The 23,195-nt window shown below is 38.5% G+C and overlaps 1 protein-coding gene across 1 annotated transcript in view; it reads left to right on the top strand.

Annotated features, from left to right (window-relative positions):
• Positions 1 to 21,922, top strand: part of LOC108495440 (interleukin-31 receptor subunit alpha-like) — a 28,853-nt gene extending 6,931 nt beyond the window's left edge. The window contains exons 5-15 of the mRNA XM_017811124.1: positions 997 to 1,136; positions 4,296 to 4,437; positions 4,599 to 4,681; positions 5,742 to 5,952; positions 7,610 to 7,768; positions 8,787 to 8,909; positions 9,480 to 9,632; positions 12,488 to 12,631; positions 15,397 to 15,490; positions 18,331 to 18,394; positions 21,104 to 21,922. Of these exons, the coding sequence (XP_017666613.1) occupies positions 997 to 1,136; positions 4,296 to 4,437; positions 4,599 to 4,681; positions 5,742 to 5,952; positions 7,610 to 7,768; positions 8,787 to 8,909; positions 9,480 to 9,632; positions 12,488 to 12,631; positions 15,397 to 15,490; positions 18,331 to 18,394; positions 21,104 to 21,586 (1,796 nt within the window). The 3' untranslated portion in view covers positions 21,587 to 21,922. The remainder of the gene's footprint in view (positions 1 to 996; positions 1,137 to 4,295; positions 4,438 to 4,598; positions 4,682 to 5,741; positions 5,953 to 7,609; positions 7,769 to 8,786; positions 8,910 to 9,479; positions 9,633 to 12,487; positions 12,632 to 15,396; positions 15,491 to 18,330; positions 18,395 to 21,103) is intronic.
• The last annotated feature ends 1,273 nt before the right edge of the window (positions 21,923 to 23,195 follow it).

Below are 23,195 nucleotides of genomic sequence, written 5' to 3'. Positions count from 1 at the left end.
AATTTCAACTCCCAATATATACTTGTTATTTTTATTGATTCAGGGACCTACCCTAAAGTTTGGCTTCCTCGAATCAAGTTAATAACAGAAGTCTATCAGCTTTTACAGGAGAGGGGTTTTACTTCAAAAATATGCTGGAATATAAAATAGTAATATCCAGAGAAATATATATAGTGATATTTGTGTACAGTACTTAACGAGCTTTCTGTGCTGTCTTTGATGGTTTTCTCAATTTCTTTATCGGTTTATAAAGAGTAGGCTGATTTAGTACTGTGCACTTAAGGAACCCTTGATATAGGGCATTAGAGTTTTGAGAAACTTTTTCAAAGTTCAACTCTTTTTGAAGGCCACTTACCCATTACACAGTGCTGCAGAGAAGATATGAAAAAATAAGCCCTATTTACTATATCTTTTAGATGTTTATTAAAGATTCTCTACAGTATCTGGTTACCGAGATAATATTAAGAGCTTACCAAAACCTCACCTTCCCAGACTAATCATAGTCCAAGAAAAACCAGTGCTTCTCACTGCTGAGAGTTACTACCAGTGAAACCCAAATTATCACTGTGACCTCTGCTGGACACTTTTGGCTGCCTTGTGTATATTGGAAAGAAAGACAAAAATTGCACTTACAGTTACATAGCTAAATGCAGTTGCTGAAATTGAAAGATGTTCTGGTAATTTTTTATACACTTCACTAACACAGGTACTCTTGACATTTTGATTTTGCCTTTCAGCCTCTCTCAGAATAGTATCTGCTTAGAAAAAGGGTCCTCCTGAAATTATTAGAAGCATTCACAAAAGAAAAGCAAGAGGAAAAATGCTATTTTGTTGATACCATAACGATTTAGTAATTATTAATTTCCATCCTTTTTGTAGTCTTACAGTGTTCAGCATCAAGTCTTTTATTTTTTATAAAGCATACCTGATAGACATAATTACCAAAGCTTTCCTGCTCCTCTTACATTTATAACAGCTGCATATTGCCCATTTTAGGGAAGTGCTTGACACCATCTAACATAAATGCTCATCAGATCACAAACCAGTTGATAATAAAGTGGGACCCGCCCACAACCCCTACACCATATGAGCTGAGATACAGAGAGACGCTCACAGAATCCACTCAGTGGACCGTGGTAAGTACTTACAAATGAGAACCACATGAGAACATGAAGTGCCTCACTATCAGCTCAACAGCACATCCAGCAGGCCATCAGTGCTATGGTACCAAAGAGCACACAACATGGATAGCAAGGAGGTGTGGCAAGCACCACTTGTTGCTGATGCCCCTTGGGACTCTGAGCCATTGGCTGCTACCCTCTGGGTGTGACCATTCAACCAATTCTTAATCTGACTAACATTACATCCATCGAATCCATCCTTCTCCAATTTGGGGAGAAGGATGTTGTGGGATACAAGATCAGTTCCAGCAGCATTTTAGAACATGCAATATGGTGCAGCAACAGGGTAGTACCTAAAACTGAAGGCACTAAGTAAGAGATGGAAAACCAGTCATCATTTCAATAATATCTGCATGTAGTAGCAATGACTGCTTATCCTGTTCGTTACCATCCAGAATATCATGCAAAAGCTTTGCAAGCAGGCAGGCACATATGCATGATTTGCATCACTGAGTCCCTGAAATTGTCTGTTTTTCAAGTTCTGTTATTTTTATTTGTATGAAGAATATGTGTTTACCAGCTAGAACAAAACCCTAGCTAGAAGAATGTTTAAACAGCAACAGTTCCAACTTCTTGGGCATCTCTGCTCATCTAGGAGCCTCTTTCCTTCCTCTTTACTACAAGAATCTCGCTCTTCCTTTTATTTCAGAAGACTCTTCCCATTTCTCTCATAGCTGACTGCCAGTTTGTTTGGCCACTTCAGGATTACTGTGAGAGGCCCATGTGAGAAAGGTTTCACCCTGGTACAGAGAATGTGTAGGTCTTGGAAGGGTCCCCTTGTTCACTGGCATACAAGTCCTAGACCATTCTAGGACAGACAGTTACCCAAACATAACCCACCCAGGAGTGCAATAGATAGATAACTATGTGCAGATGGTCTGCTACATGATGTGTGGAAGAACAGAGGGTTAAGAATAGTACAAATTCATGTCCTACAGGTTCTGGAGACAGGGCAGATTAGGAGATTCATGTGCATACTGTGAAGGACTGGTAGATAGGGCCACAGTGGGTGATTTGAATGATTAAACACTACAGGTCATAAATATTCATTATCTCCCATGTCCCATCTGATACTACGAATTTAGGCTGTAATCTCCTCCTAATCATGTGAATGTAGACTACACTTGCAAATGGGGCTGGAGGGAAAGGGTGAGTGTGGACGTAAAAACACAGAGCATATATAAAGCTAGAAAAGAAATAGTGTTTATCAAGAGTAGGATTAATGTACATATAATGTAATTTAACAATTGGATCCATTCCTCTTCCCTCTTCTTCTGTAGGAGATTTGGATTCTTTCTGTAATATTGTGTGTAGTGGTATTTTTTCATGACCAAGCTTGTTCTGCTAGCAAAACTATACGAGGTCATCATGGGTGGAGTAATACACTTCATTCTTAAGAAAGAAGGAGCAATAAATTTAATGACATAAACCAGAAATCTAGCAAAATTTCGTAGTAAGTGTGACAGCAGTTTCATAAGAGTAAATGGCAAGGAACATTTGATTACTGCATAGAGGATAGTCAGATAGAACTGTCAGGGAGACATTTTAACTGGGTCATGATGCTCAGAAAGGCTCCCCTTGCATTCTAAAGTTATTCTCAGAGCCCCAGGAGTTTAGTAGCTTCAGGATCCAGACTTAGTCCGAGGTCTAGTCAACAGTTTAAGCCTAAAGTATTATATATGCACAATCAATTCTTTATATCACTTAAATGAGATTTCAAAGTTTCAGTGAAGTAATTTCCAATTCACTTATCAAATATTTGATGGGATAAGTATTTTCCCAGTCTTGAGGAGTAATCTTGAGAGGTGTCCCTACTCAAGAGATCCTGGTGTGCACCCCCACTGCTGTGCAGGAAAGCTCAGCAGGCCCTTGGCTGTCCACCATTTAAGGGGTAAGATGATTCAGTTTTAGACTTATTTGCATATTCACTTCAGATATTAGTTTCTTCCAAACTTGACTTGGGTCGAACCTTAACCAGCACTATGGTTAGGTGGACGAATTGTTCAAATTAGCCTTGGCTGTTGTGTTGCTATCTGTCTTCCTCGAATCAACCTCAAGCTAGATGCAGCCATCATGACCAGACACACCCATTATGACAGCTGGTGGTGGTTATCACTTGAGCAGGGTTACAGGAAATAAAGGTCAGGCTGGAGGTGGGGGGGTGAGCATACTGCCACAGAGTTTAATTAATTAACTTTAATAAAAAAATAAAGCACTGCAGAAATTTAAATGGAAGAGCTAGTCACCTTATACTGGGGCTTTGTTGGTTTTAGGGTTTTTTTGTTTGATTGGTTGGGTTTTGGGGTGTTTTTTTAGGGAATATATATAATTAAGAAAAAAAGGTTTACAACAAACAAATGCTAGCACAGATATTTCAATCTGCAGTAGTACTTCTACAAAAAACACAATACCTGGAACTGACCAGACAAAAGGTCTATTAATGCAGGATACTGTGTCTGATAGCAGCCACCAATGTACATCTGGTAAAGAGTGTAAAATAAGCATTTAACAACAATTTTTCATCATATTTTCTTCTAGTTTCCAGCTCAGAGATTTCCTTAGACACGGGTGGCATCTTTGTTTCAAGAAAAATTCCATTCCCTGTACAGTTACTGAAGCACCAGTGCTATCATCAGCTGCAGATGCAGATTACTTCTGCTATGCTAAGGCGTAGGCAGGCACACATTCAGTCCAGTCATGACCTTTACCACATCAGTCACATGGATCTATTTAGACATACTATTACTTCTGAGAATAAGGTGATTTTTTTTTTGTATTTAATTTTCCCTTGACATCTTGTTCTTGAGAATGCCAACAAGGCTCAGAGTTAAATAAATTATTATTTTTCAGTATATATCATGTCTAATTGATTTTAAAAACAGTATTTAGACCCATGCGGCTGCTTACTGTCCTGACTGAGCAGAACAAGTTCATGAAAAAGAGGGTATTGCTTTGAAAGAATGAAAACACCTTGGCTAGAATGTACAGTAATTCCTATTTGATGGCAGGAATACCTACTTTCAGCTGCAGTCAGAAGGCTGGTCCTTGGCTGAGAAAACAATTAATGTAAGATTATATTTTATTGATGCCACATAAATTAAACTTTTTTTTTAGGTGCCCGTAGAAAGCAATGCTATCAATATCACCATTTTGAATTTAAATGCTGCGTCTTCATACATCGTTCAGCTCAGATGCATAGCCCACGGTGGTCTGAACTGTGTTTGCGTTTGGAGCAAAGAGATTTTTGTCCCTCACAGTAAGTGAAATGCAGCTTTACCCTACTGGGAATAAGCATGAATGTAAAATCCTTTACAAACCTTGTGTCATATGAAATAGCATTTTCAGATACTGTTGAAAATATGAACATCAGAATGATTCATATGAGTGCATGTCTCCATCTTTTTCCACATTTACTAGAACTCATGAATAAGCCAAGAATATCATATAATGTAACTACGCAAATCTCTTCAGGAAGAAGAAGTGTTCTTCTGAAGTGGGAGGTAATGTTCGAGTCTCAGTACCCTCTGTTGTGTACATGCTATTAATTTATTACCTTATAGGGAAAACCAGAATTTCTCATTCTGTTGAGACTACACTCTATATGCAAAAGGCATTGGATATTGTACACTTGCTTCCAAAGTCCCTGCATTTGTATGCTGATGATTTAAGTGCTAGAAAATAGCAAGACAAAAATACATCAAATTATAAAATTGAAAAATTATTAAATCTCTCATTCTTATCTTGGGAAAAACATCTATTTTCAAGACCTTCCACCTTTATCAGAAATTCCTCTTAAGACATGTGCCTTTTAAATTAATAAATGTCTTCCTGTCTATGTTACTCCAAAAGTGCCCAATTATTTCATTAAGATAACCCAGTCTTACAGTTTTGTGGTATCTACACACTATTAATTTTGCACCAGAAAGAACAGACAAACTTGATATCAGAAATAATCCTTGCAGAATTCACAGGTCTTCATGTATTAAGTTTCTATCTATATTGTAGTAATTTCCATTTCTGTGCACTCGTTTTCCAATCTCTCATTAAGGTCAGTACAGTAAAATAATGAGTGAACCACCACCAGAACTACCCAGAAATTGGATATTTAACATGTTCCAAATTTGTAGTGTAATTACTAGCATTTCTCTTTAAAGAGACCAGATACCTAATCAAGCCCAAGTAGATGAAGATTCCCAGAGGCATAAATTTCAATTAAACACCTTTCATTAACTTTTAAGTTCCTAATAATGAGGGATATGTTCCAGTGAAATGTAGAGAATGTTACAGCTGCTTCACTATTGTTATTACTAATTGGATACACACAACTAAGATCTCAATTAAGGGAAATTTTTATTCCCGTGCTTAAATCCTCTCAATTTAAGCATGATCTTAATTTTAAGGAAATGGTTTGCTTTATTGATTCCTAATGACCTAATTAAAACAGTATGATTTTATCCTCATCATTAGAAGTTATATTTTGTCTACACAATAAATTCCTCTTGATTTTCTGCACAGGACATAACAACATTTATAGAATAACAATCTTTTTCGTCTTGCTAGGTAACACAAAGTGAGAACATCCTTGGATATTTCGTTAATGTGGAAAGAATACCCAACAGTTGCAGTGACTCACCAAATCGCATCTTTCTCAATGACAGAAAAATTCTTCTAAATCTCTCCATGGCTTACTACAGAGTTAATATTTCTGCCCATAATGAAGCAGGAGAATCTCCACAAGCCATCTACATTGTCCCAGAATTCTCTGCAATAGGTACTTACCTTATCAATCTTTCACTAGAGTGGTGGTGAAGTTTTATGAGCAATCTCTAAGGCTACTTTTTGATACACTTTGGAATAGGTTAAAGCATTCTCATGAATATTTTTTTAGGCTCATATTTTTACATAGTGAGAGTCAGTATTTTTTCTTAAGAAAAGATTTCAATAGAATTAACAGATTAAGCAATTTAATATTCAGTTTAGCACTTGTGCTTTCTCAAGCTACAGAAATTACTATGTGCTACATCTGCCCAGCAAAATGCTTTATGAACTGTTCTCAACATTAAGTATGTGCCAATAGTTTAAAAAAAGTTCACAGAACTATATGTAAATCTAAGTTTTTTGAATTAACTAACTATTAGAACACCTGCTACCGTCTTTTATTTCAGTATTACTCTAACAGGCACATGGTACAAGGAACAGATGGGATGTACTTGTCATATTTTAACAAAGAGCAAGGTTTTGTGATGCCTACATATACAGTTTTTTCATTTAAACAATAGAACTATTTAACAATGTTTTGCTTATAATTAAGCTAGTTTCATGTGTTACAATCTTGAGCTATAGTTATTGCAATATTAGAAAACCTCTCTTTTCCACAGTAAGATTTTCTTTTTTTTTAATTAAGCTATAGCATTCACAAGTGAAGATGTGTGTAAGTACCCTTGTTGATCTTCTGATATCTGCAACTGATTGCTTTTCCAGGATTTTCTAACACACTCCCCTCATTCTGTTCTCCTTTTCCCTGCAAAGAGGTAACAACTTGATTTTTCCCTTACATTTCAGTCCCTTAGCTCTTTTCTGATTAAGTATGTACTACCACCTCAAGCGACCTTTTGACTGACAATCAGTTGTCTACTGAATCTCTCAGCCTGTTTTCATGGCTCTCTCCAGACATCTGTTTCCCTTTGGCTGCATTTCTATGCAGGTTCTCTGTATCTGTCATGAATTACTGGGAAGATATTTGCATAAAGTACATTCCCAAGATAAATTCCTTCTCAGCATACCCAACTTTTGCTCAGCTGGTACAGCCATTTTCTTTAATTTGCCTTTATTATATTGGTTTCCTGACAGGAGATAAAATGGAGAATTTTTGTGTCTACCACTTCTTACCCCAAAATGGCAGGTTGCTCTTCTCCCTTATTAGTATCAGTCAGAAGGTCTTTCCTACTTTAGTAGTCTATCTCTTAAAATGTCAAAATGTTTAAAATCCTTGCAGAATATGCAAAATGTACGAAATTTGTATGATATATCTGACATTAGCCAGTTCTCCTCCTCTCCTGCCCAGGCAAGAACTATCTCATAGTTGCTCTATGTATAGGACTTACAGGCTCACAGGAGGTTATTTAGCAACACCAAGCTTCCTCTTCCTGAGGCTTGGAACAGCCATTTAATTTCTGACAATTGGAAACAAGGAAAAGTCATGAACAGCAGTCAACACTGGAGCCACCAGACACTTGCAAAGTACTGAATGCTAAGTTTTCTCTGTTGAGTTACTAGGAGAAACCTTAATAAGATAAGCAAGGTAAGTCACTTGCAATGACAACTACTTAATGAATAATCTTCAAAAAAGAGCAAATGGTAGAAAGCAAGCAACAGAGGAGAAATCTGCTTTGCTGTTTATTGATCTCTAATTGTATGTTTGTTCACAGACTTACCTGGTCAAATTCATGTCAAACGCCAGGGAACTAATGCCATTGTCACCTGGACTCCAGAATACAATCCAAAATGTTTTGTGGTTGATTGGGGCACTGGTAAAGAGGATATGCACATGAAAATAATAACTACAGCTACTGGAAATTTCACGCTAGGTAACAACAACCAGTGCATCTCCTGTGGAGGCATCCTTTCATTTATTGATTATTTTTGGTTGGGAACAGTAGGATTTTTCATTCTGTTTTCAAGGGCAAACTGAAGATCCATCCAGATAAGTGCAATTTTTAATCTTTGTCCAGTGCTGAGACATTATTTAATTTTTAGCAACACCACAGCAGATAAAAAGCAAAGCTTTCAGTAGGATTCTTCTGGTCGCAGTTGGGCAAGAAATGCAGCTAAACTGCTACTGCTGGTACAATGTCTCTCCTTGCCCACATTCAAGGCAGACCTATACACCACTGGCTTTAAAAAAACTTCTATCTTGTGCCTAGATAAGCTAATCTTTAAACGTAAACTGCTCTGTTACAGTCTCCCCAAGATTAATTTCTTTTTTTATCACAGTGGCTATATTTATCAAAACCTAAGTTCTCAACTCCCGTATGCTGCTTACCAAGCTAGGCACGATGGAGTCAGGGATCACTTTTTGGGACAGACATTGAATATCTTGATTAAAGTCATGTAGGTGACTCTTGCAAAGGCCATTCAAGACAGGTTTACTTGTACAACAGAGAACATTTAGCTTCAGAGTTCTGTAAATAAATGCACCTTTTCCTTGGTCCTTCTGCAACATCTACTTATTTTGCTTGTTTTTTTATATGCTAGCTGAGTGGAAAGTGTCTATGCTTGAACTAAGGTGTCTATAACCATTTTAGTTCCTAATTTCTCCTTTGGCAGCTAATGCCTTCCAGAGGGAGACTATAAACAGATCTGCCACCTTTCAAAAGAAAACCCATGTTATGTGTTGTCCTGCTTTTGAAAAAATTTGCATTAAGCATCTAGAGACATTGAAGACAGATTTACATATTTTGTATTCAGTGCAAAGCACTATAAACTTATACTATACTATGTCGCAGAAAGTAAGAATTATACAGAAAAACTCTAAAGCTATAGTTTCTCTCCTCTATAATTTATAACTTTTCAGTAAACCCTGATGCACATTTATTTGTTTTCCAGATAATTTTCAGCCTTATAAGTTGTACAAAATAGTGGTACATGCGTCTGATGTGTGTCGGTGTGAAAGTTTCATAAGACATGAAAAGACTTTTGGAGTGACGCGCTTTTACTTTGTGGAAGGAGGTATTCCTCCCCTTTGTATAACCTCATTCTTTATATTTCTTCTCATTCCTATCTGCAGCCATAGGCTACACAAAATTTCTTTTCCAGGGACCGAACAGTATTCTTCAGTTAGCACTGCGTTTGGTCTTAGCAGTTATGCCCTGGCAGTGAATGACCTGAATGCTGTTCCTCCCTGAAAGGTGCACAGAAATATTTTTATTATACATGATACTACCAAAAATAACAGAAAGAGGGGCTCAGCTTTGCTACTCCATGTAGCTCAGTTTTTAGCAGTGGTTGAAGTCAGATTTTCCAATCCCAGTTTGGTAGTGTCTCATATTGCAAGATGAAATGAGTACAGATGTGGCTCTTGGAGTAAAATCTTTGTAAGACAGTCACAATACCTACTACTTTGGTATTTTTTAAGATGAGTTTTTTTTTATTCTATGGGATTTCTTCTTTCTCTTGCACTCTTTATATAGCATCTAGAATCTGGCAAGGAACTCCCTAGGAAGCAGCTAGGTTTCAGTATTGTATGTCTATTGCAAAAGTATTGATGCAGAACTAAAATAATTATCTGGGTTTTTTAAGTTCCTAGGACAGGTCCCACTAATGTGACAATTCTGAATATCACAAAGCATTCTGCACTTGTGAAGTGGAACGAAATAGCTGCTGAAGACCGTTTGGGCTTTCTCCGGGGATACAGAATCAGCTACACAGATTCATCAAGGAAAAAGTCTCTGAGTAAGTCACCACTGCTCAGAACAAGGCAGCAGGTCAGAGCCATGAAAGAAAAGCTTCATTCAGACCATTAGCTGAGGCTACAGCACATACTGAGTTACTTAAGATTTCTGTGCAAACTGAGTGCTCTCAAAGATCAGCTCCTGGTTACATCTTTAATGCTCTAGATGCTCCCATGAATACTTGGAATTTTCTAGATATTATCTCAAATTAAATATTGCTATTTTCTTAAGAATTACATTTCTAAGACTACTGCAGAATTCTCTAGCAACACTTAAAGGAAGACAACATTTTCAGTGTTTCTGAAGTACTAAGATTTTAGTCACAATACTTTTATTGCAACTCATCCAAGATTGAGTATAAACCTTTTTGTAGGACTTAAGACATTACATATTTAATTTTTCAACTTAATTAGCAGCTTGGGTTTTTTACCTGTTTCTAAAGACACTATTATTAATTTACTTCTAGAAACATTTTCTTAAATTGATAGCTTTTGTGTTTGATTTTGGACTTGATGGCCTAAAAGTCTTTTCCAACCTTAGCAAACTACAAATTATGAAATTTCTACACATTGAAATAAATGAATAGTTCTGAATTCAAACCATTTGAGTTTTCAACAAAAAAAGATCCCCATCTGAGGTGTTGTTTAAGGCACGACCCCCGCCGGTGACACAACCAAGTGCCAGGGCAGAATTGATGTTTAAATACAGCGCTTAAACATGTCACATGATCTTTCAACCAATGACAATCAAGTATTGCTTGAGCATGTGTGAGAACGCAGAAAACTACAACCCCCATGATCCCTTGCTACACCCATACTACTTTTGATAAATGTTCTCCTTCTGGTCTGTAGTGGAAAGTCTCCTTGCAATAAGTAATAATACATCAACTTTGCAAGTACTGACTTTCAAATAAAATTGTAGACATGTTAGGGAAGACAAATAGCATCTAAGACCTGACAAAAGAGTATAGCGAGGGTTCTATAATTCATGTTGACCTATGCCTTTACGGAATGATAGAAAGTCTTCTGAGGGCTCTTTTCTACCCCAAATACCTATCTGAAAGCACAACAGGCAACAGAATGGGAGCATCCAGGACTGAACTTGTTTCTTTTTTCTTCTGCCCTAATCAGTCAATACAACAGTGACATGACACCCAATTGCCATGTTTTCCAGGAAGGAAGTATAATCTTATTGAAGAATGTAGGGGAAGGAAGTCTGTAGGCTACAGTACCACACTCACTTCTGTGAAGATCTTAAATCCACAGTGGCAGACTTGAAAAGTAATTTCTGCCCTACCAAAGGCATACTACAGCATAGTTGGTTGCACATTATTTGGACAGGGGACCATCAGAAAAGAAAGGTTGATCTGAACACTCCACAAAGCAGATGAAGCAGAATGTACAGCCTCTTTTCTGTACTGAATGATGAGTAATAGCACGAGTATAAGTCAAGGTGAACAACTACTGACTACTGAAGTGAAGGTAAAGCCTAATCCTCATGTTCACTGTTACAGTCAACATAAAACAACTGTTCAGCATGTTGGATATGTTTTCCTCTCGTGAAGTATACACAGCCTTCTGCATTCATCACCTGTGGTGGTTTGACCCTGGCTGGATGTCGGTGCCCACCAGAGCCACTCAGTCACTCCCCTCCACAACTGGACAGGGGAGGAAAATGTAATGAAAGGCTCATAAGCTGAGATAGGGACTGGGGGAGATCTCAAATAGATTACAGTCACAGGCAAAACAGACTCAGCTCGGGAAAACTAATTGAATTTATTTCCAATTAAATTCAGAGCAGGATAATGAGAAATAAAACAAACCTTTAAAACGCTTTCCCCCATCACTCTCTCTTTCCAAGGCTCTGCCCCCTCCCCCGCAGTGGTGCAGAGAGATGGGGAGTAGGGTTACAATCAGTTCATCGCAGGTTGTTTCTGCCACTGCTCAGGGAGAGGTGTCCTTCCCTTGCTCCAGTGTCCCTCCCATGGGAGACAGTTCTCCATGAACTTCTCCAATGTGAGTCTTTCCCATGGCTACAGTTCTTCAGGAAGTGCTCCATTGTGGGTATCTTTCCACAGGGTACAATCTTTCAAGAACAGGCTACTCCAGTGTGGGTCCCCCACAGGGTCATGAATTCTACCAGGAAACCTGCTCCAGTGTGGGCTCCTCTCTCCACAGGTCTGCAGGTCCCTGCCAAGAGCCTGCTTCAGCATAGGCTTCCCGCAGGGTAGCAACACCTTTTCGGGCATCCACTTGCTCCAGCATGGATGTCCTCCGTGGGTTGCAGGTGGGCTTCTGCACCCCCATTGACCTCCATGGTCCTCATGATCGGCACCGCAGGCTGTAGGGGAATCTCAACCCCAGTGACTGCAGCACCTCCTCCCCCCTCCTTTTCCACTGACCTTGGTGTTTACAGAGCTGCTGCTCCCACATACTCTCATTCCTCTCTTCTTTGGCTGCAATTATATCTGTATAATAACTTCTTTTCCTTATTAAATTTGTTATCACAGAGGTGTTATTATCATTTCTGATTGGCAGTTGTGGTGCCGTCCTGGAGAACATTGGGGAACCTTCTAGCAGCTTGTCACAGAAGCCATCCCTATAGCCCCCCTGCTACTAAACGCAGTACATCCTTAGTGTGTTAAAAGCTCATGCTTTTTACCTCTGGATTTAAAACGTATATAAATATTTTTAAGAAATCTTGTACCATCCAAACAACATTTGCACCATGTGGATTCCTCCAGATGTGGATTAGGGCACTGAAATTATGCTTTTTCCCCAGTCAGCTGCACTGATACACGCTCAGCCACTGGAGTTCATCTAATCATCTCCTCCCCCAACCCTTCTTGCATTTCAGCTGTTACTCTCAATTCTTCTACCACAAGTTACCATCTTACTGGACTGAAGGAAAAAACCATCTATCGTGTGCAGATTTCAGGATTCACTGATGCTGGAGAAGGACCTCTGACTCTATCACAACCTTTCAGCACTCCAAAATATGGTACTGCGGAACCTCTGTGCAACTGCATTACACAGCATGAATCCTTTCTTTATGCTCTCTATATGCCCTTGTTCTATCTCTTCCTGCTTTTCAAGTAGTCACAGACTGCTCATGCAGAAGAGTTATTATTCAATCTTGGTTACTGAGAGCAAACACACAAAATTTTTCCTCTGTTTAAGGTAAACTACGTATCACAGAGCAATTCTGCCTGTATTCACTACCTAGCAGACAGGGAAGACTTAGCTAGGGTTCCTCATCTCTGAAACCTTTTCTGACATTTTTATGCACATATCTTTATTTATTGACGATTCCTGTCATAGATTTCAGCAGTTTAGATTTCTGCCTGTGACTAGTAAAATTTAATAGTCTTTGCTCTTGGCAAAATCCTGAGCAATTACATAAAACTGGCCATTAAACTGTAAAAATGAAAAATTAAGTACCTTTCAATTGCTCACTATTGTGGGTGACAGCCAATCAAAGCATCGTTTGTTTTCTAATAATTTAAGTATATTCTAAGTAACAGATTCTTTAGTTCGCTGGCAAAAATTTGTTTTTCTCAAGGGTGCCTGGATAGGCTAAGAAGATTAGCAGAGTTACATTTCTAAAGCCTCAAATACTGTAATTATATAGGGTTGGCCAAACATAGTCTTTCAAACATTTTTAACACCCCATCAGTGAAACTAAAACTAACACTGCAGTAGACTCTTTTTTCTTTGTTTGACCACAACTTCACTTAACTGAAGCTTTTTAAATAGAAAAGAACAGGCTAAGATGGTATCAGTAACCTGTGAAATTCAGAGACAGAAGTATGCAAATGGTTTCTCCCCACAACAACTTTTTTTGTACTAAGTGAAGAAGTTATAAATACAAACAACTGAATAGTCAGAAGTATGATGCAGGAAGAAAAAGGAAAGAAACTTAAAATCTTCCTTGAAATCAACAGGATTTGTGCCCCCTTCTCCCCCACACTGAAATACTTTCTCCTGTCAATGCAAAATATTACAGTATCTCCCTGGAGTTTTTCTGCAGGACTTTATTCCACTTATGCTACCAAATATGTATTTGGAGAGGATTCAATTGTTCAGTAAAGTAACAAAAATGCAGAATGAAATTAATGCAGCATTTTAAAAATTCAAATAATTACACTAAGTTTAAACATTACATTTAGTATTTCTACATATAGGTAGCACTACAAAATAGCAATTAAATTTGTAAATCTGTAGTAGTATTGAACACCTTGAACTGAGATCAAGTGTCCCAGAGATTCCCTCATTTGCCTGTTTATTTGTAAGGAAAGACTCAACAGACAGCCAAACACCCATCTTCACAGGAGTCAGCAAGAAGATTGAGGAACTCAACAGCCTCAGTCTTCGCCTCAAACCACGGCTTAAACAAAGCTGAAGTACTCTAATGGAGTTTAGATTTAATTTCCAAACAGGAAAACACTGAAGTCAACACTAAGGCAGAGTTATGGTCTACTTAAAGTCTCAGCCTCTCTCACAGCTGTGTTGAGGCTTTTTTTTTTCTTATGGAGATGAGATACTGTATGTAATAGCTTCCAGAAAAAGCTAAACTCAAAACAATCAGGAAAGAGAAGGAGCTGTGTTGTCCCCTGTAGAGTCTCTTGCAGGCAGGCCACTAGTGCCATTTCACAGGAGCTGAGCGCAGCAGTAGCTTCCTCCTTGTTTGAATAAAAGCAAACTTCTAAGTAAAAGTCCAGGAGGTTGGAGAGATGGGCAGAGAAGAACTGCCTGAAATTCAACAATCCTGCACCTGGAGAGGAATATCCCCCTGCACCAGCACAAGCTGGGGCTGACCTACTGGGAAACAGCTCTGTGGGGGAGGACAAGGGGGCCCTTGTGGAAAACAAGCTGGCCATGAGGTGGCAGTGGGGCCTTATGGCAGGAAGGCCAATGGTGTCCTGGGGTGCATTACGAAGAGCATTTCCAGCAGGTCAAGGGAGCTGATCCTGCCCCTCTACTCAGCCTTGGTGAGGCTTCACCTGGAGGGCTGTGTCCAGTTCTAGGCTCCTCAGCACAAGAAAGACATGGAACTCCTGGAGTGGGTCCAGCAGAGGGCTGTGAAGGTGATTGGAGGACTAGAGCACCTCACTAATGACTAGAGCACCTCACTAATGAGGAAAGTGGAAAGAGCTGAGCCTCTTTATTCTGGAGAAGAGACAACAGAGAGGAGATCTTTAATGTATAATTTAAGAAGACCTTAAATGTATACAAATGTCTTAATAGCAAGTGTCAAGAGGATGGGGCTGGACTATTTTCAGTGACACCCAGCAACAAAACAAGGGGCAATAGGCAAAAACTGAAAAACTGAATTTCCACATGATCATGAGGAAGAACTTCTTTATCATGAGGGTGACAGAGCACTGGAATGAGCTGCCCAGAGAGGCTGGGGAGTCTCCTTCCCAGGAGATATTCAAAACCTGCCTGGCTGTAATCGTGTGCAACCTGCTCTAGGTGAACCTGCTGTAGCAGGGGGTTGGACTAGATGATATTCAGAGATCCCTTCCAAACCCGAGCATTCTGTAACTCCATGGTACCTAGATATCTTAAAAATACAAACCTGAAAGCCTCACACTCTACCCCAGAACGTCAGGTCTAGTTTTTACAAGATTTTACTTACAGGCATTCAAGAACATGTGTAAAGTTTGCCCTGACTTCTGTTTGAAATATTTCTCCCATGGAGGTAATATGGCTTTTCTGTACTTGACAACTCAAGTTTGATTCAAGCTTTCTGTTTCTCATCAGATAAAGGATTTGAAGGTTTTGTGATTGGCCTTTTCTTCAGCATTATATTCATTCTGGTTTTTGCACCTCTCACTTGTTCTCTGGTGCTTCAAAGGTAAGAAGGGAATATTGACTGAAGTTTTTAGCAGCACTCTTGTTTTGCTTAATTCTGAGTTTCATAGCACTGGGCCTTTTTTGTCATTAAAAGCAACACAACTCAAAAAGCACACAGCACAAAAGCTGCCACACTCATTTCACAGTCAGAGCAATTAAAAACCACCATCAGCTGATTAAAATAGTTTGTAAAAAATCTATAATTTTTTCCTTTTGATACAGTTATCTGATTATCTTCTATCTTAAACACCATCAAAAAGAGCCAGGATCATTTCTCACAATGCAGAATATACTATATGTATTGAAAAAATATGCATTTGATTATTATCCTCTTTCATTCCCAACTGATAATCCTGTCAATTCTATGGAAATACAAAAGTAAATTCTAGCAGCCATCTAAGAAGTTTCTTGCAAACATATTTGGATATTAACTGTATAAATTATGCATATAAGCATATAATGAGAAGGAGTAATATATGGAGGAGTAGGAAGAAGAGAGAATAACAAGGGGGCCTTTAAGATGTGGATAAGGTCCACTTCTTTTAGGATAAATTATTTCTGCAATAACAAAGTCTTTCTCCCAGAAATTAATTTGAGGTACAATATCTGGGGCATACACTTTTTTTTCGTGGCTTGGCTTTGCAAACAAAGATTTAGGAAGGCTCTATCCACATTTGTTACAAGCACACTGGTGGCTAATGAGGCCAATATGAGATAGACATGTCCGATTGCAAAAGGCACAGCAGAAAGACTCCTTAGGTGGTATATTCAGCAAGACACGATTCTTTCTGCGTTGTCTTTTCTCCTCGAGAGTGATCCTGTGTGCATTCTCAAAGGAAACGGCAGCGTTATAGATGGTGTGTCTCCAGGCCTCCCAGTTGGAGGCCAGAGTAGACCAGTTATGGTGATCAATATGGCTTGGTTGTTCAGGGTGCTGCCCCAAGAGACTGTCATCTCCGGTCAGTCTCAAATGACCAATATCCTGAACCGCCTGCATGCAGGGTTGGGTCTGCGGCTTCCAGTGCACCTTTCACCTGCCATTTTGACCCTTGCCCATCGCTACAGGGCTGTACAAATGTGGGTAAAGCCTTCAAGCCTGTGCAATGGATTTTTTAGGTGAGATGCAGTATGTGCAGAACTGAACCCACCCTTTAATCCTAAGGTTCATCTGCCAGGGCTGAGCAAGCTTGAATGGTGGCAGCGAGGTCCTCAGGACGCAGGTTTAATTAGAGTGACCTTCTCTTAGATGGATGGCCTTACAGGGCTAAGCGAGCTCCATCTGCCCGGATTTGGGATTAGAGTTGTCCTTCTCCTAGGATGACTGCCAGAAGGCTAACGAGCTCATTCTGCGCTGGCAATGGTACCTGCCTTCGGTAGGGTCGCCCATGCCAGACAGGTCAAAACCATAGGTATACACTACAACTAAAAGAAAATGACATGCATAGTAACGGGTTCTAATATTAACTTTCTGACAAACTGAATTGCATGCAACCACTCATATTACTATTATGATATCCTAGCACACTACCCTCCCTTTGTTTCCTTTTTATAAAGCAGCAGCCTCAGAAGCTGAAAGTACAGCTGCTAAAAGACAGATGGTACAAGCTGGGGCTTGAAAGCCATACAGCATGACGTAGCCTGCTTTAGCTTAAATTCCTGTCCTTGCCACTGGGAAACAGACACTGCACTCCACATTAAGTCTCCTGTGCTCTTACCTTTTGGAACTGTACTTAAAGTGGCTATGTATCTGATCCACCATTTTGGACAAGAACTTCTGAGACCTACACAGAAGTTTTGACCTAGAGTAAACTTCGTTGTGTTAAACATAAGATTACACTTCATTGCCTAGGACCAATAGGAAAGAACAGGAAAAAAAACCCCACATAACAATCAAGCACACAGGAGCCCTACATATAGGTAGCACTACAAAATAGCAATTAAATTTGTAAATCTGTAGTAGTATTGAACACCTTGAACTGAGATCAAGTGTCCCAGAGATTCCCTCATTTGCCTGTTTATTTGTAAGGAAAGACTCAACAGACAGCCAAACACCCATCTTCACAGGAGTCAGCAAGAAGATTGAGGAACTCAACAGCCTCAGTCTTCGCCTCAAACCACGGCTTAAACAAAGCTGAAGTACTCTAATGGAGTTTAGATTTAATTTCCAAACAGGAAAACACTGAAGTCAACACTAAGGCAGAGTTATGGTCTACTTAAAGTCTCAGCCTCTCTCACAGCTGTGTTGAGGCTTTTTTTTTTTCTTATGGAGATGAGATACTGTATGTAATAGCTTCCAGAAAAAGCTAAACTCAAAACAATCAGGAAAGAGAAGGAGCTGTGTTGTCCCCTGTAGAGTCTCTTGCAGGCCACTAGTGCCATTTCACAGGAGCTGAGCGCAGCAGTAGCTTCCTCTTTATTTGAATCAAAGCAAACTTCTAAGTAAAAGCCCAGGAGCAAATACTTAAACAAACTTCCTTCTATGTGTCCCAAAGCCCTTAAGGAAGATGGAGGCTTTGTGGAAATTATAACAAATTAAGATTATACAATTATTAAATGTATAGAAAGAGACAACATTACCAGCACCTGTCACAGTTCCTTTGTCATTAAACAAAGATGTTAATTATCACTAACTCAGCATTTCAGTGTAGACTACCAAGTTTGGTCTTCAGCTTTTAATTAGTATTATGCTTAAAAGTCTCTGTAAATGCCTTGTTTTCATGGTCACAAAAATACGAATATGTGGTAGCTATAAAAAATACAAATATAAGTAGTAGTTAATTTAAATGCATAGGAAATGCCAGTCATTTAATCTGACAATAAACTTAGAATATTTCTTTACAGACTGAAAATATCATGCTGGCCCAGTGTACCAAGCCCAAGAAACAGCAGTGCACTCCAAGAAATGGCAAGTACTCTTCTGATGGTGTGAAAAAATACACATGGGAGGTCTTTCCTACTGATCCTACTGATCTTTCCTACTGAATAACTAGTAATGCTAGTTATTAGTCCTTTCACACTTCACCCTAGAAAACATCTAATATCAACAGTTGGGAAGACAGAGTAATATTCAAAATATAGGATGAGGGAAGGTTGTTTAGGCAGAGGCCTACATTTTTAATTTTTAAATTTTTAGTTTAATAAAGGTCCAGGACTTCTTTGAGTACATTTTAGAGCATTTTTAAAGGTATGGTTCTCAAAAGAACAAATCAAACCTGAGTAGGGGTAGATGGAGTCTAAAGAGAGAAAATATTTTTTATTCAGTCAGTTTTCATGAGCTGGAACTGGTTATAAAGTACAAGTTACTCAAAGTACAAAGTAAAGAATTGTGGCCTACTTCCACAGAAGTGTCACAACAGAGATAATGTACATGGTGTTTTCTGAAGTCTGCTCTTTGCCCCGTCTCTACTTGCCTCCAGAGCAATCCAAGGGCTCTGGATGGTAGCTGTCTGAGCAGCATGCTCAAATCTTGCCCACAGCTTTCCCATATGTTTTGATAAGTATACTTGAATTTCAGCACTAAAGAAGTGCCCAGAAATCAGCTATTAGAAGAAATTACAGCTGTTAGAAGGAGCTACTGGAGATCACATTATTCATGTTTGCCTATTAGTGGATTTATTTGCATCTTCCCCTTCTTACCTTCCCCCTTTTAAACAAGTTTTGCTGACATCTGATACTAAAAGTCTTTCTTTTAGAAAAGCTAGGTTTATCTCTTAAGTCTCAGAGCACCTACCATTATGTTTTTGGAGCAGGAACTTGTACTGTTTTCCTTTTTAAATCTCTTTTTCGGGCAGAACTGAACTTAATTTGGCACTTGTAAATCCCGTTTCACAAGCCAACTTGTGAGCTTTAACAAAGCAGTCTTCTATCCAGTCAAATATAGGCATGAGCTAGTAGGTATCTACAAGCCAGACACTGGCCAAAACTGTCACATAGAATGAAGTAATCAGAAACAAAATTTCAGAAGGCCCTGATAGTCTGCTGATAATCAAAGGTTTTGCCGAACATCAGGATTGCTTCCTGCTACAGAGCAAGTATGGGCTTTCATATTCCAGATCAGGACTTCCTCACTTGTTTCCTTCCTTTCTTTCTCTTAAATGTAGATTAAAAAGTGGAGAGCTCAGAGGTAGTATGAAATAGTATTTTTCCAAAGCCAGGTAATGCAGAACAGAAGAGTTTCAAAAGTGGTGCTGTTCAAAAATTACCATTTCACCATTTTGTTCAGTTGAAGAAATTGTTCTTCTTATGAGCACCCAACAACTTCTGTTTCTCAGTCCTGGCATTCAGATACCCCAACTGACCACTCCAGTAAAAATAACTCCACCTAATTCTCTTGCATTTTATCTATCAAGCATTTAGAAAGACAGCAATCTGCAAATTCAATATTTGTTTGAAGTTAGACTTCTCAAAGGAAAAAAGAAGAAACCTACCATAGTCAGCATTTGCATAATTCCTGCCCTAAAGGAAATGCAAGAGCAGAAGCTGTTTTGATGTAATAACAAGTTTAGGTGGAGATGAATTGCAGCATAGAAATTCAGCAAGAAAGGAGTAAGAACCACCATCCAAAATAATCTAATAGGTTCAAAGAGTAATTTGCCATTGTGAAGAATTGCAAATGAAATACATTGAGGCTGCATGTTATAGAAAGGACAAATAGGTTTTATGAACCACAGTGCTACTTTTATATAAAATATTTTTTTAAATATATATTAATTTAAAATGCATTTAACTGTTCCTGCAGCAGCAAGGCAACTGTCAAAGAAAATAAAGTCTGTATTAGCCACATCTGGTAGAGAAATATTGGTAACATGTTAATAACGTGGCAGGTGCAGAAATAACAGATATCAGATAACGGTTTGGGGAAAGAGAAAAAGTACTACGTGAGGAGACAGTACAATAAAGAGGTTACCACATACATTGTCTAGATGTAATTTGGTATTCTGAACACTTAATGAACTGTGGAGAAAGGTATTCCCAAATGGACACTGCGAAAAAAAAACAAGGAGCAAATCTTGCTATATTTTGTACATTTATTTGATTTGTAGGTTGTTTCAAGCAATTTGGGGTGGAAAAGTAGGGGAGAAAGGAAATATATAAATAAATAAAAGCTAATAGCCATACCAGGCTGCCCATAATTTAAAAATTATTATATCAAAAGAAGGCAAACCTAGGAGAACAATTTAAGTGGAAAATAAGGATGCTTGGTATTACCGTTTTCCATTTAATCATCCAGAATTTGCAAAAAACTTGTTACCCCAGGTATATTTAGATCATAACATGGCATTAAGTTTAACAACAAACTGCTTGCAGCAGTTGACAGTTTAGTCTTGTCTGGTCGCTTTTCAAGCTGCTGCCTTTTTATAGTAACACATTTGTTAAACTTTTTGAAAGCTGTGGGTCTCGGAACAGCACATCATGAGGCTTACATTTTATCACTAACACATTTGATCTCAAGTACATGTAAAAGCAAGAAAAACTTTGCTTAAATACTATTGGAGAGGAGAAGATGGTCCTCTAAATTAGGGAAATAAGTATTTTCCTTCATGTTTCTAAAAAGAAAGATGAGATGAAGTAGATTAATTAGCATATTAATGTTTCTCCTTGCTTTGTCTCACAGACTAACTGGAAACCTGTTTCAAGTTCACTGCTTCAGGCCCTGTCAGACAATGACACCACCAGTCTTTTTGTTATAGAGCATGAGTCAAAGGCTCCTCTGAAGATTGGCCTCTTTACAGATGGTGGAGAAGACAGCACATGTGACACCTGCCAGTCAGAAAAACCTAGCAATAACACAGACGTAAGCCAGAGGCATGAAGAAATCCCTGCAGAAGCAGTTACAAGTGAAGAAGGTATCATTTCCTTTACAGTACCACTCTTGAGTGACTACACCAGCATGGATTTCAGTCAGAAAGCCCTGATGAGTCTGACAGTGAAGCTTCCTGAAAGAGCTGCTCATCCTCATCTGGAAATGGAACTAAGCAGTAAGCCTGCACAAACTGTGCATAAGGTATTGTTTGCTCCCCAAGACTACCTCAAACAAAGCCAGGTAGTACTGTTGTCATCTGGACCAACTTCCATTGGACAAGTCAATTTGAACTGAAGCCTCTTCATAATTTTCCATACCATAAAATCAAGTTCCAAAACTTCTGATACTTGACTAGGGTCATTAGGACTGTATAGGACAGTGAGCTTGGGGCAATAGTTGTCTCTACTTCAGGAAAATTTCTTGGTGAGATAGGTTGATTACACAATTAGATTAGCTATTTCACCACAGTCATTCTGTGGAAAGTCCTACCATCTTACAGGGAACTATAGGAAAAACCTTCCAGTAAGGTACCTCTTGCTAGATACTTAGTCCCAGGGCACTCAGGAGCCATTCAAACTTCCACTCTAAGCACAGTGTTTTTGTTGTCATCAGCAAAATTATTTAACTACTATGACCAGTTTAAGATCTGATTTTTAGATCTCATAAGTTCTTCTTAAGTAAAATTACATCATAAATAAAAAAAATCAGCAAAAGTATCTACACTCCAAAGAAGCTCTCCAGCAGGTCAAAGTGGCCAAAGAAAACAGTGTAGAGCTTTGAAATTAAGAATGAAAATTATGTTTATCAATCTGTTGAGTGTTTTACATCTTAAGATTTACATTGTAGATAAATAGTGTGTAAATGAAGATGCTGATAGCTTTCATTAATAGTACTGGAGTTTTTACTTGCATTAAATTAAGGCTATTTCTTCCTACATTTATCTAAACATACAGAGAAACCCATTCATGATGGGTTCTGAGATGTAGTTGTAGATATGATTTCACGCTGCACACAATGACAGTATCTGTTGAATAGACTTCAAGAGCTGGATAGATAGTTCAGTTTGTGATCCCTCCAAAGACTGGATGGAAGAGGATAAAAGGGGGATAAAAGGGTCTTTCTTAATATGCTTTCTATGTGATTCCATCATGTATCTCTACAATGCAAGGAAGTCTGAACCATTTTTCTACCTTACAAGAACTTCTCAGTCATGAACTCTATAGGTATTAATGGTTTGCTGTTGTTTAAGAAAGCCTAGTTTTTTGTTGTCTCTAACTCAAGGAGCATATTATTAAAAGTTGATCAACTATACTGTTAGCACCAGAGGGTCCATAAATGGACATTTTTAAAAATTCTCTTATTAAAAATGAGGGACAATTCACATTCACACAAGTATTTCCATGCATACTTGGCAGTATGACTTACAGAATAGCCATACTTGCAAAAAGCTCAAAAAAATTCCATATCCCCCACTTCATTGATTTAGTGAGGCCCTATAACAAAACCTGTTTTATTCACTTCTCTTATTTAAATTCACTCTTTCTTTATTTATGTATCTCTATATCTGTTAGGACTGGCAGGAATTAACCTGTCTTTCACTGTGAGTTATGCACTGGGTTTTTTTCTTAAAACTTAGAATTCATTATTCTCCCACAAAACAATGTACACCTTCTCACTTGTGTTTGGTAAATCTGGTAATTTAAAAAGTGGGTAACAGGAGCACTCCACAGAGACTGCAAAGGTTTGGACAGGCTTTTAAATGTCTTTCTTCTTTTTTTAAAACTCCAATCTGGTGACTTTGCCTGATTTGAGTTTAGGAGAATGCAAATGATCCTGCTATCAGTGGAGCTATTGTTACTTGTAATATTTAATAGTGGGGTTGAAATGAAAAACTGTTAAGGAC

The sequence above is a fragment of the Lepidothrix coronata genome, unplaced genomic scaffold, assembly GCF_001604755.1.
Source record: "Lepidothrix coronata isolate B3197 unplaced genomic scaffold, Lepidothrix_coronata-1.0 Scaffold31, whole genome shotgun sequence".
Classification (NCBI taxonomy): Eukaryota; Metazoa; Chordata; class Aves; order Passeriformes; family Pipridae; genus Lepidothrix; species Lepidothrix coronata.
Note: the sequence above shows the minus strand (reverse complement) of the source record. Positions and strands in the feature narration are given on the sequence as shown.